The 14,646-nt window shown below is 36.4% G+C and overlaps 1 protein-coding gene across 1 annotated transcript in view; it reads left to right on the top strand.

Moving 5' to 3' along the window:
• The first annotated feature begins 461 nt into the window (after window positions 1-461).
• LOC125119155 (early endosome antigen 1-like) overlaps window positions 462-14,646 on the top strand; it is a 62,234-nt gene continuing 48,049 nt past the window's right edge. The window contains 7 exon segments of the mRNA XM_047766007.1: window positions 462-499; window positions 658-721; window positions 2,593-2,733; window positions 5,303-5,467; window positions 6,445-6,558; window positions 8,705-8,860; window positions 11,489-11,628. Of these exon segments, the coding sequence (XP_047621963.1) occupies window positions 462-499; window positions 658-721; window positions 2,593-2,733; window positions 5,303-5,467; window positions 6,445-6,558; window positions 8,705-8,860; window positions 11,489-11,628 (818 nt within the window).

Genomic DNA, 14,646 nt, shown 5'->3' with positions numbered 1-14,646 from the left:
TGTGGATAAAGTTTGACTAGTATAGCTAGCTGAATGTTAGATAGGCGGAGATTAAGAATTTGGAGATTAAGTTTTTACGTGGCTATTCAGGGGAATGTTTGAAGATGACAACCCCATTCAAGTGACAGGATTGAAAAGGTGATTCTGAGTATATAATAGAGGACGGAATCTAGAAATTTGTGGTGGCACCAATCTGTGGAAGTTTGTGATTTTGCTCTAAAAGTGTTTAGAAATGTAGGTGTGGAGAAAGCAGATTGCAACACTGATCTAGGATTGGACTTTTATGGGGCAGCTGTGTTGGAAATTTGGGGGTAGAAGGAAATGGAGAATGTAGATGAAAAACAGTTAAGCTTAGTTCACATCCATACATGAGGTTCAGCAAGGGAAGCTAGGCATATGCTAAAGAAGCTAGCAGAAAATTGAGGTCAGTGTCTCTGACCCTGGAGAGCAGAAACGAGGTCATGAACTTGAAAAATGGTCAGGAAGTTGTGGTCACAGAGTAGGATAGATTGACGTTTTTTTATCTGGAAAAATTTCAAGTGACTGTAAGATCCTGCATGTGAGTGGTTGAATGGAATGCATAGAGGTCCAGGAAATTAAGATGATGTAAAGGTTGAGGCTGTACTCTTAATTCTCTATGTCTTTTGTATTTCCCAGGAAATTGGCAGAAATTGGGATTGAAAGAAAGACTAAATCAGGTCTCAAATCTTCAGTGAATGAGGTAGGGATTTATAGATAGCAACACAGGACAGAGCGTAGAATAAATGAATGACATACTTCCCAAAGCATCATCAAGCTTTTACTTGAGGGTGAGAATAATGATGATAAAAAAAAATCTAGAAAAAGTGAACCCCTCCTGCTTGCCCAACAGAACGGTCCTTAGGTATCAGAGGGGGCGGTTGGGGAATCAGTACCTGTAAAGGGAGAACCAAATTTCAGGTAGACTTGGCAATAGAGTGCTAGTTCTGGAAAAAGCTCAGGCCTGCACTGTGGTCCCAGAAGATTAGTGCAATGTGCAGAAAGGGGTCATTAGTGGCAGGAACAGAGGATGACCACAGAGTAAACCTGGTTGCTTTTCATTGTTTTGTGATGGAAGCATAGATGAGAAACATGTTTGAAAGTAACTGTTTTCACCTATTTTAGTATTGGCACACATTGTGGAGGGTTTTATGTGGTTGCTGCCTCTGTCTCGGCAAGGTGGGATGGGCTACTGTAACATTTGCAGAAGGGCTTGTTAGGGCCTTGTTCTGGGTGGAGGCTCTCTGGCTCTCCTAGAATGATGGAGAGAGAGGCAAAGGCTGTGGGTCAGGTAGCCCCAAAACATGCAAGGGTGTGGTTCCAGAGGTGGGCTGTTTGTACATGTGCTGGGTAACATGAAGGCCCTTGGTAAAGTAGAAAAGAAGGAAAGCTTGATGGAGCGATAGAAGGGTCCTCCTGGGTTACTGGAAAGCACCTTCATGAGTGTATGTCTGTTAGACTGCAGCCCTTGTTTTTCCATTCATTCAATAAATATCTTAGAGCACATGTGTCTTGGATACATAAGTGAATAAAACAGGCAAAAATCCTCATCTTCATGGAGTGTATGTTCTTGTGAGGGGGTGGAGGGAGGCAGATACACACGGAAAATAAATTATTTAGTATGTTAGAAGAGATAAGTGCTATGGGAAGAAAAAACTCTTCAGGAGAGGGAGCATTGGTAAAGGAGCATTTGCTTTTCTTTCTTAGGGCTGCACTCATGACATATGGAAGTTCCCAGGCTAGGGGTCAGAATGAGAGCCATAGCTGCTGCCACAGCCAAAGAAACACAGGATGTGCGCTTTGTCTGCAACCTACACCACAGCTCATGTCAACACTGGGTCCTGAACCCACTGAGTGAGGCCAGGGATTGAAACCGCATCCTCATGGATACTAGTCAGATTCATTTCCACTGTACCACAATGGGAACTCCAAGGCTGCGATTGTAAATGTACTGATCAGGGTAGATGTGATTGAGAAGCTGACATTTGAGCAGCTATTTGAAGGACAGGGGATGAGCCACGTGACTCTGTAGGGAAGGTGCCAGGTAGAAGAAACAGTGCAAAGGCTCTGAGGTGGGGTTGTGCCTGGTGTGATCAGAAATAATGAGTCCCATGTGTCTGAAATGGATTAAACAGGATTACAGTAGGTGGTGAGGTTGGAGTGTTAGAGTAAGAATGTGGTTAATCGAAGGGATTTTTGGTTAAATTCTAGTTTGTTAGTAACGTAGATTTAGGAGTTCCTGTGTGGAGCAACAGACTAAGGATCTGGTGTTGTCACTGCAGTGGCTTGGGTTGCTGCTGTGGCTTGGGTTTGATCCTTGGCTGGAAAACTTCCACGTGCTGTGAGGATAGCTCTCCCCCATATGTAAATATATGTGAAATATAGCTTTATATTGTTAACTATATTGTCATAACTATTTACTTATGTTTGCCATATTAAAATGTAATGATTAGTAAACATGTAAGACTAAAGGTATGAATCTTAAAATTTATTATGAGTCATTTTGTTTGAGGAATAATGAGGAATAACTTTAAGTTCTCTATTTTTAACGTAGTAATTTTCAATTCTTTACAGAATGATTTGGAAAAAGCGCTTCGTCAAATTGGTGATAAGGACCAAAAGACCCAGAACCTTGAAGCCTTATTACAGGAGAGTAAAGAAAATACTTCTTTCCTAGAAAGGGAAAGAGAAGATTTTATGCAAAAATTCAGGCTGGTGAAGGAGAGACCGCTGTTCTTAATCAATCGCAGGAAGAAAACCATATATTACAGGAACAAGTAAGCTTGTCTAGTGTATTCTATTTCTAAAATGTATTTTTATCTCTCTAAATCTTACAAAGTGCTTTATGTAAATGATTCTGTTAATTTTAGTGCTTGTAAAATTATTACGTATTTCTGAAAAATACCATCTCATTTACCTTAGAGATGGGTTGCTATTGCAGTGAAAATAAGTTATTTACCATGATTTGATAAAGGAAATCTCAGTTCACACCCCAGGATGTAACTTATAACCTGTGTGACCATAAGCAAATCATTTAACCATGTTAACTCATTGGAAAAGTATAGTTAGTTCATACTGGAAAGTTAGACGTACTTCTTGTGATGTTTTGAAAAGGAAAAGTAAGGAACAAAATATATTTATAAACTATATCAGGTGTTAGTTATTTCTGTGTATTGCTTAATATCCAGACTTGGTGGTTGTACATATATTTGATAATGTACATGTCTTTGGGATATATAGTTAATAACAATTTTGATAAGCAGACTTCTTATTTTAACATTTGTATGTTCGTTTAAGTGAAACATAAAATTTATTAGCTCAATATGTTTTCAAACTGTAAAGCATTTAGTGTCACTTTTTGGGAAGAATTGCCCGATAGGTGCATCATAATTACCTAAATGAAAAAGTTTTAAAAGTATCAGTAGGCCATATTAACACAAAACTTTTTTCTGCCTTTCAAAGTTAGCCTTGGTTACCAATTTTATGAGGAATTCTTTAGCCTAGTTTTTAGTTGGAAGTTGCATACAACATAACATTGCATGTTATACAAATGTCAGAAAAGCCTATACAACTTTTTAAAAAGAGTAGGTAAAAATAAATCTGTGTCCTTCTGCTTCTAGCTGTGTTGGAGTAACTGGTAAGCTATTTAGTCCTCCCACTTTAAAGAGCCAGGAAAGTGGGAAAAACTATAAAATAACTGTTTTCAGACATTTTACAAGAAGTACTATAGGGGAGTTCCCCTCGTGGCTCAGTGGAAATGAACCTGACTAGTATCCATGAGGATGCCGGTTCGATCCCTGGCCTCGCTTGGTGGGTTAAGGATCCGGGTGTTTACCATGCGCTGTGGTGTAGATCACAGAAGTGGCTCAGATCCTGAGTTGCTGTGGCTATGCTATGGAGGCTATAGCTGCGATTCAGCCCCTAGTGTGGGAACTTGCATATGCTGCAGGAGTGGCCCTAAAAAGCAAAAACAAACAAACAAACAAAACAAAAAAATCACTATCGGGCTTTCATCTCGGAGAAGAAAAGCAGGTGAAATGAACATCAAATTTTGACCTGGAGACATTTTCCAGCCTGGTGCAGGTGGGGGAATCCACAGAGAGCACAGTGGTCTCACTGAACTAAGGAATGAGAGGTTTAAGTTCAGGGAGGTTGAACTCAAATTTGCAGGGTAGAAGGGGTACAATGAGAGTACGGAACAATATAGAGAAAATTCTCCAGAAACGTACACAGGGATCCACTTGAGCCTTTAGCTGAATGCTGAGCTTTACACTTATAAGGAGGAATTCCATGAGGCCAAGCAGTGGAACAAATTATTAGGAGCTGCAGCTGAAAAATTATCAGAACTCACAGAGCTGGGATATGTTCAAGTTCCAGCCAGTCAGAGAAGAAAGACATGGTTGAACACTTGAGGGCATTCAGCAAAAACCCCAGAAATGTCACACCTTAAGAATAAAGCTAAACTAGCCCTAGAGTAAAAGCTAGCATACACCTCACCTAACAAACATAGGAACAAGCCTGGAAGGAATCCAGCTGGACCACCACGTGTATTAACTGCCTGCTGGGGCAAAATTCAACCTTCTTTGAAAGAAGGCAACAAAATCTAGACTCATCACAATAAACATCAAAAAATTACTAGACATACAGAGAAGTGGAAAACATGAGCTATAAGCGGGAGAAAAATGATTCAATGGAAATAGAATCTAAAATGAGAGAGGATAGTCATCAGACACGCACTTTCACACAGCTTTTCAAATATATTTATGGATACAAACAGCTCATACAACTGAACAACAACAAAAAAACCCAACCCAATTGAAAAATGGGCAGAAGGCCTAAATAGACATTTCCCCAAAGAAGCCATACGGATGGGCAGTAGGCACATTGAAATGATGTTCGGCATCACTAATGACTAGAGAAATGCAGATCAAAACTACAGTGAGGTACTACCTCACACCAGTGAGAATGGCCATCATTAATAATTCTACAAACAACACATGTAGAGAAAAGGGTCCCCTCCTATACTGTCAGTGGGAATGTCAATCACTACAACCACTATGGAATGAACAACAGTATGGAGGGTCCTCAGGAAACTAAATATAGAACTATCAAATGATCCATGTTTGTTTATTTTTGGAAAGATGGGAACAGTTTTTCTCAAAAAAAAAAAGTTGAGATAATCTGTCAGAGTAATTTAACATTCTCATGGTGCTTAAATTTGGGTTTCTTAGTTCTTCTTCTATCATTCATGACCTTTATAATTAGAGTGTTGCTTATATGGTAGGTAACTCAACTAAAGGCCCAGGAGAATTTGCATGACCAGGTGCAAGAGCAGAAGGCGCTTCTTAGAGCTGCACAAGACTGTGTCCTCTCCCTAGAAGCCAGCATCAATGAATTAAATAGTCAATTAAGTGAAAGAAAGGAGAAGGTCTCCCAGCTTGACATACAGGTAATATTGAATTATGCGACTTAATATGAAGTTTGTATGAAAAAAGCATGTTTTAGGATCACATTTTGAACTGTTTCTCCCCCCTCCCTACCCTGCTCTCCTGCCTTACTTATTAATGGAAAAACAATTAAGAATAGGAATTAAATGAAGGTTCTATTTTGAAAGTTTGTTGAGCTTTTCTGTTTGCCTCTCTCTCTTTCTCATTCTCTCCCTCCCCCCTTCCTCTTCTCTGCTCTTGAAACCACCAAGTCTTTTCACTTTTCTCTGTTTTCATGAATCCCTTTTTGTTGTTTTTGAAGTTTAAAGCAATTTGATATTATACCATTAGGTCTCTGTTACATTTCTTTGAATTATTTTGAATTTGACTTTTAAATTTTAACGTTTTGATTAAAAAAGCCCTTATATGATACCATTATGTATATTAGCATATTTTCTTTCAGAAGCCAATATGGAAATCTTGCTCAGTGAGTCCATCGAGGAGTGGGAATTAAGATATATTTCTTTCTCCATTCTCATCATTGGTTTCTTACTCTATACTGTAGTAAAGAAAGTTACTAGAAACATTGCTAACACTTAAATTTTTTTAGAAGAATAATTCCATTGAAAATCAGAAATAACACAATAAGTTATTCAAATTTGGAAAAAAAGAGGATACCCATTTCATTTTTCAAAAAATATAATTTGTTGGATGAGTATCAGATAATTCAGTATGTGGATGCCCAGTGGAGAGGGAAGAGTGCTTTGGTGTTATACAGGGATTTATTTTTATCTTTTATCCAAATATTAGGAATCTTTTCCCTTACTCATCCTTCTTTGGGGAATTATCACATATTTATTTTCTTAATGTCTGAATCTTTATGTTTTCTGACAAAAGATTTAAGTTTTTAAATTATTTAGTGACAGAAGTCATGTGCACTCAGGCAAGGGGGAAATCAAGAATTAAATATAAACTAAATGCTGTGTAAATTTTGTTACAGATTAAAGCCAAAACTGAATTATTACTATCAGCAGAAGCAGCAAAAACTGCTCAAAGAGCAGATCTTCAAAATCATTTGGACACAGCTCAAAATGCATTACAAGATAAACAGCAGGTAAGGGAACTTGATACGATTTTTTACCATAACCTAATGTTTTGGTAGATAAAATAACTGAAAATGTGTAAAAATGATACTGTTTTATATAATATAATTGACTTATTCTCCTTAATTTTCTCCCTGAGTTCAGAACCAGTTGAGTGGTCGATGCAGGAGTCAGACAGATGGAGATAAAAATGTTGTCTTTGTCTTTGTGTGCAGCTGCGGTTGGGCTTTTCAATAGTGTATTTCTCCCATTAATTAGACCTTGGCACAAAGCTAAAATATTTACTCCTAAGGGCCAATGATTGGGAAAGAAAGCTAGACTTCCACACCTGTTTTTAGTAGGTAATCGAGCTATGATCCAGGTATGTTTCCTACCTGGAAGCAGGAAAAGAGCATTGTGTGTTCCATCTCAGTAATTAAAGTTACTCTCTTTTCTTGGGGGTAGGAGTAAGTGGGCCAGGAAGGGATGCATAAGTTAATCTTCTCAGTAGTTCCACAGAATAAAAGCTTCTTACTTTAGGGTCAAGGTCAAAATGCTGGTAGATGTTTCTTTCCTTTCACCAGGTAGGAATTTAAAAAATTTACTTCTTAAGAAATAATACTGGTTGTCAGTCCCAACTTTTTTTTAACAACATAGTAGTATATCAAGTTAACAGAACCATTTTCTATATTTACCCTAAGCTCTTAGATTGCATGTTTACTTTAAATTTTGATACATATCATTTCAGACCTCTATAAACACTCAACCTGCGTGTGTGTGTGTGTGTTTCTGTGTGTGTGTAAGCAAGAAGAGAGAGAGAGACCACACCCATTGGTCTTTTTTTTCTTTTACGCACATTGTAGCCCTATATGATGTTGATCTTCAAATTGCTTTTTACTGACATTATTGCCAAAGACATCTGGAAAGTATTTTCTAAGCTCAATAATCAGTGTCAAAAGCTATAGTGGAAAATGTATTCATAAGAATAACCACGGAAAAGTTTAAAACTTTCCTGCTGAAAATATTACTACTAACAAAATTCTACAGCAAGTAGCTAAAAGAGTAAAACATTTTCAGAAGTATGTCTGATGAAGGGTTAATATTTTTGATGTTTAAAGCACTTTCACATAAGAAATAAGTGAACCTACAAAAGGATACAATCAAACCTAAATTAGCAAACCCTCAAGTTCATTAAGAATCAGTTGCAAATTAAGATAAAAATAAAATATGCCCTTACCAATGTAAAATGTGTGTATGTAACACCGGAAGGGTTGATATGGTATAGTACAAGCCACTTTCATGCACTGCTTGTGGTAGTATACATTAGTTTAACCTTTTGATAGCAGTAGGGGAAGCTGGTTGGTAGTATATTTATTTTAAGAACTTTAGGATTTTTCTTCTTCTTTAGCTCACCTTTAGTTCTTTACCCTAAGGAATAATCATACTTTGCATCTCTGCAGAAAGTTTTGTAGCAACCTAAGACTGTAAAATAAGACTTTGGCTAAAAAATGGTCTATATCAATAAAACGGAAATGTATGTAGTGATGTATAATGATATTTTAGAAAGTAACGTCAGGTTCACGATGCATTGTTATGGAAAAACAAAGGTTACAGTAAAACACTATGTAAAGCAAGATCTGTTATTTTAAACATACAAATCAGAAAATAGAAGCTAACATACAGAAAAGACTAGAAAGAAAGTTAGCAAACTATTAATAGTGATTATCTGTGGGTAGTGGATTTCCTAGTAATTTTTTTGTTTGTTTTTTTTTTCCTGTGCAACGAGGTATTCCAAATGAGCATTATGTTATCATTATAATTAATAAATTATTAAAAAATGCTGCCTTGAACATTGATAATATTTAGTTATAAAAGTGTTATTTTACTGTTAGCTTATTTAATATTCTACTGTATCTTTTGGCTCGTAAAGTAACTCTTCCTTGAGAAAGTTAATTGAGCTGTTAGGTATGTAAACTTAGTATCTCAGGCTATGTATAACCTCAGTTCAGGTCCTTTATATTGGTGGGTAAATTTAACCTTTGATAGACTTATCTATTGTCTTACTCAAAGTAGTTTCTTAAATAAAATTAGAATTTTCTATTTTACTTTAACCAATCATTTGGGAGCTAGAGTAAAGTAAACCTTACCAAAGTTATCTTTAATTTTACTTTTCTATAGGAGTTAAATAAAGTCACTACTCAACTGGCTCAGGTCACTACAAATTTTCAGGATAAGCAAGAACATTGCAGTCAGGTGAAAAGTCATCTTAAAGAATATAAAGAGAAACATCTCTCTTTAGAACAGAAAACTGAAGAATTAGAAGGTCAAATTAAGGTTTGTACAAAAGAAACTGAATTTAACCATATTTTCTGTTCCTGTAGCAATGTAATTAATTGATGACCCAGATGGAATCTTAAGATTTCAAACTTTCAAACAAAGGTTATGCTGTGATGTAAAAGTTTTAAAAATTAAAAAAAAAAAAAGAGTTCTCATCATGGCGCAGGGGTTAACGAACCCGACGAGGAACCATGAGGTTGCGGGTTTGGTCCCTGCCCTTGCTCAGTGGGTTAAGGATTCGGCATTGCCATGAGTCGTGGTGTAGGTCGCAGATGCGGCTCGGATCCCACGTTGCTGTGGCTCTGGCGTAGGCCAGCAGCTACAGCTCCGATCAGACCCCTAGCCTGGGAACCTCCATATGCTGTGGGAGCTGCCCAAGAAATAGAAAAGAGACCAAATAAATAAATAAATAAATAAAATGGAGTTCCCATCGTGGCGCAGCAGAAATGAATCCAACTAGGAACTATGAAGTTTCAGGTTCAATCCGTGGCCTTGCTCAGTGGGTTAAGGATCTGGCGTTGCCATGAGCTGTGGTGTAGGTTGCAGATTTGGCTTGGATTTGATGTTGCTGTAGGCTGTGACATTGCTAGGTGTCGGCTACAGCTCTGATTTGACCCCTAGCCTGGGAACCAAAAAAAATTACCTGTAATTTTTCTTGTTTGATTTTTGAATTCCATCTTACTTTATCTTCTTTGTTAAAGGAGGGCTTTTGCAAATAGCAGTTAACATATATACTGGTTCCATGGTATGTGTAAATATTTCAGAGAGACAGCCAACCAGGGATCTACTCTGTAATTATGAGGAACTTATTGTTTTGCTATATCATTCCTGTCTCTTTCCCTCTTTATTCCAGTATAATACTCAGGGATGGCATATTTCTTCCTATTTTAAACTTTACAGTTATACTCTTTGGGTTTTGTTTCTAATTTAATATTATTTAAATTTATTATAATTTACACTGTGGTAAACTTCTTTCTTTAATACAACTCCAGATGAAAGTTTGGAGCTAAAGAGATGAAATGGCTACACATATGAGAGAAGGATTTGACCTGAGTCCCTTGTCCTTTAAATTAAAACTGCTATAAGTTAAAATTTTCTCAAGTTACTGTATATATAAGTTATACCTTCACTGTCAGATAAAGCACTTCTGTACAGCTGTAGAATCATGGGCTTTGAATTTGTATACATCCACATCCACATCAGTATAACGTGGAAGAAGGAAATTACATTTTCAGATCTTCTGTGAATTCCTTTTTTATTTTCTTTATGGCCAATAACATGGCATGACAAATTACTCGACATCATGGTTGAAAAAAACAAAAAACTAATTTTTTAGATGAAGGCATCTCATGAGAAGTCTATTTAAGTATCTTTTAAAAATAGTTATTTAGAACCAATAATATTTGTTGTAACCTATCACAACATTGGATATTAGATATTTTTTCTAATCATTGTTTTAGGACGTATTCCATCTGTTACATAGAATTAACATAGTTACATTGAGTGTCAAATATAAGCATTGAGTAAGAACTACAGGTACCTAGATTGGCTTATAAAATATTTAGGGCACAAAATTTTTGCTGCTATACAAGAAAATGCCTTGATTATAGATTTTTGAACTATGTACTTAACAGTTTGAATTTTTTTTTTTTTTGGCTTCACCTTTGGAATGTGGAAGTTCCTCAGCCAGGGGTCAAACTTGCACCACTGCAGCAACCTGAGCTGCAGCAGTGACAATGCCGGATCCTTAATCTGCTGAGCCACTAGGGAACTCCTGACTTTTGTGAATTTGTGAAAGTACCCACAGTTATATCTACATGAATGAGACAAAAATCACACTGTGAAGAACAATGATCTCTAGACGAAGAGATTAAAGAAGCAAAATCAGAAGTTTAATTGGTTTTATGTTTAGGGTCAATAGGTGTTAATGAGAAGGATGACATGACAACTGTGTTTTAGTTGTGAGTAGTTCTAATTATGTCAGTATTATTAACTGTGATTATAAAGGATTACATTTTTTTTGTCTTTTTGCTATTTCTTTGGGCTGCTCCTGCGGCATATGGAGGTTCCCAGGCTAGGGGTCGAATCGGAGCTGTAGCCACTGGCCTACACCAGAGCCACAGCAACGCGGGATCCGAGCCGCGTCTGCAACCTACACCACAGCTCATGGCAATGCCGGATCCTTAACCCACTGAGCAAGGGCAGGGACTGAACCCGCAACCTCATGGTTCCTAGTCGGATTCGTTAACCACTGCGCCACGCCGGGAACTCCCAGGATTACATATTTTAAGTGGGCCCATGTGTGAACCTGTTACTTAGGTTTTTCGGACTTTAGTTAATAAATTTTACTCAGGTAACAAATATAATTATTTTAAGTTTTTCTCTTAGAGTTAATTTTGAAAATTAAAAACTCAGTGACTGCTTCTCCTATATGAAGCCTGCTACTAGGTTTCTGAAATATTCCATGATAAATGGCTGCTTTATTCAGTGAAAGCTTCAGAGTGTATTTTTTATTATAACAGATATTTTTGTTATTTTTGTGTGTTATGTCAACACCGGTTTGAATGTAAACAAAAGTGTTAGATAATTATTGACATTAAAGTTGTTACTATATTTCTTCAATAGAAATTGGAAGCTGATTCACTTGAAGTTAAAGCAAGCAAGGAGCAAGCTTTGCAGGATGTACAACAGCAAAGACAACTGAACACAGATTTAGAGCTTAGAGCTACAGAATTGAGTAAACAACTTGAAATGGAGAAAGAAACATAAGCTTAATGACTTAAGGAGAGCATTGTAAACTAAGAATTAACATATTTTTAAGATTTCAGTTTTCTCATCACATCTTTAAGGATGTATTTGATTCTATTAACTGCTTATATTAATGTGAATAAAAATAAATCCATATAATATGGTTAAATAGGAGGGCTTGTTACCAGTCGCATTTCAGCAGACTTTGCTTTAAATGCCAAATATTCCATTCCGACTGTGTTGACGGACTTGATCTGTGGCAAGAGGATGAAGATTTTTGACTCTCAGGAGTAAAGATGGAAGTTGGGTGCGTGGGAAAGTTACCTTTCAGAGAAATGAAATAAAACCCATCAATAATTAAGTTGTTTTACGCCTTCATGGTTGCATCCTTGTTTTGGGAGGGATGACAAAATGTTTTTGTTCTCATATCTAGTACATTGGGTCCTGATACTGTGAATTTGAGGATATACAGGTGCAAATGGCATTTCTTCTCACTGACAACATCATAGTTTCCAGTGCTGAGGTTTGGAGAGTACATCTGACCCTTTGTATCACCCACTAACTTGGTTGTCACCTCTGGAAGCCAGTCATGTGTCTTTGAAGGTGACCTCTGAGTTGCTTCTTGTTCTTTCCCAAGGACACTTACGGGATCAGTGGTTCTTTCCACTTCTACTAAGGTTTTTTTTTTTTTTTTCCCTTTATACTTTATGCGAACATTTCCTATGTTGGGTCCTGCCTTTCTAGAGTACTACCTAAGAAAGGCAAGCTAGGTAAACATATCTAGAGTTTGACTAAACCCTCAACCTTGGTTGAAAGGCTCAGCCCACATAACAGGGCACAGGGCCCCGCTTTCTCAAGGGCCACTGATGCTATTCAAGCCCACCAACTTCCATCTTATATTTTCATTCCTCTGCAGTTTCATATATTTTCAAATATCTTTTGTGATTTCTTCTTTGATCATGGTTACTTAGAAGTATTTTGTTTACTTTTCAAATATTTGGGATTCTTGTAGATATCTTACTGTTACTGGTTTCTCATTTAATTCCACTGAGGTCAGAGAACATACTCAGACTTTTCAAACTGTTTTGTTTAGGGCCCAGTATATGGTTTATCTTGGTTAATTTTCCATGGGTACAAATATGTGTTGTTGGGTAAAGTATTCTATAAATATCAGTTAGGTTGAGGTAGTTGATAATATTGTTCTAATCTTGCATATCCTTGCCGTTTTTTCCCCTCTGGTCATTTCTATCAGTTTCTGAGAAAGGAGTGTTAAGGTTTCCCAGATGATGTATGGTGTTTTTTTCATTTTGATGTGTTTCGTTTTTTTTTTATGACTAAGTGACTTTAAAAAAACCCACTAAGTTTTAGAGTCACTATGAAAGCCTTTATTTCTATTGCTTTCTTTGATTCACATAGTCCTATAATTTTACAATAATTATTTGTGGGAAAGTTAAATAGCATAGTGAATAAATATATCAAGTCCTAATTTTAAGGTTGCTTGACATGGATTTTAACTATATTAAAATGGTAAAGTAATAATTAGTACAATGACTTTTCTGTTTAGACCTTTAAAAATCAGTGCGGTACAGGATCCTATGAATGTACTTCACTTTTCTAGCTACTTTTTAGAAAGTAAAAGTAAGTTTCTGGGACTAAAAGTTAGAAAATTTCAAGGTATATGTGCAGCTCTGGTATTGTATTAATACCTAACTTCAATTATGTGGCTGATATATCTTTTAATAACCTCTCTTTAACGTATTGTTCAATTTATAGTAAGTACATTGATGGTAAAATACGCTAGAAATAGGATACATTCTAGAAATACTACTTTGCATCTGGTTTTATTTTCTCTTTAGAAACTTGTTGATCTTTAGTATGTGCTTTTCCTTTGATGCATATAAACATAATTGTATTCATTTTATGAAAAGAGAAGTCTTTAACTCTTACAGCAGTATGTTCATTTCCTTATTCTTACAATTTTTTTACTGATTTAGCTACAGAAAGCATTTTTTAAGGGGCAAATAATAACAAATCTCTTACATAATCTGCTGGGTTCTAAGATTACAATAAATCTTTTGTCCTTCCTCTATCTGAAATGAGATACTCTTCTATTTTTTTTTCCTTTTTTTCCTACTTACCTTATGTGTTTTGAAGTTTAAGTCATTTCAAACATATAATGAGTTTTATGTTTTCAAGGAAAGAGGCAAATTTCTGTATGCTCAGGGGCTAATAGGTTCTTTAGAGTACAGGGAAAACTTTTCTGGCTGTCATAGGCTAGGTTTGCTCTATGCACAGTTTTCTTTGGGGATTAAGTCAGGGGCTTAGATGGTCTTGACTTTACCACTAATTTATTTACTTGAGGTAAATCTTCTTTATCTGTTAAATAGTCAGATCAGATGTTCTAAGGCATTTTTTTGGTTGTGTGCTTTTATTATTTTTTGACTAAATTTTTTAGCTTTTTTTAAAAAAAATTACAGTTAATTTATGTTGTACCAATTTCTGCTGTACAGAAAATTGATCCAGTCATATACATATATATATATATATATATACACACACACACATACACACACACATATATATATATTACTTTTCTTATATTATCTTCCAAGATATAGTTCCCTGAGACTTGATATAGTTCCCTGTGTTATACAATAGGACCTCATTGCTTATCCATTCTAAATGTAATAGTTTGCTTCTACTAACCTCAAACTCCCAGTCTGTCCCATTTCCCCCTGGCAACCACAAATCTGTAAGTCTGGGAGTCTGTTACTCTTTTGTAGATAGGTTCATTTTGTGCCATATTTTGAGGGGGAGGGGGCTGCCCAGTGAGTTCCTGGGCCAGAGATGAGATTTAAGCTGCAGCTGAGACCTATGCCTCAGCTGCACCAATGCTGGATCCTTTAACCCACTGCGCCGGGCCAAGGATTGAACCTGCATCCTACCAATTCCATTGTGCCACAGTGGGAACTGCTGTGCCATATTTCAGATTCTGCATTTAAATGAAATATGGTATTTGTCTTCCTCTTTTTTCT

Source organism: Phacochoerus africanus, unplaced genomic scaffold (assembly GCF_016906955.1).
Source record: "Phacochoerus africanus isolate WHEZ1 unplaced genomic scaffold, ROS_Pafr_v1 Scaffold_16, whole genome shotgun sequence".
Classification (NCBI taxonomy): domain Eukaryota; kingdom Metazoa; phylum Chordata; class Mammalia; order Artiodactyla; family Suidae; genus Phacochoerus; species Phacochoerus africanus.
This window is presented reverse-complemented; position numbering and strand designations above follow the sequence as displayed.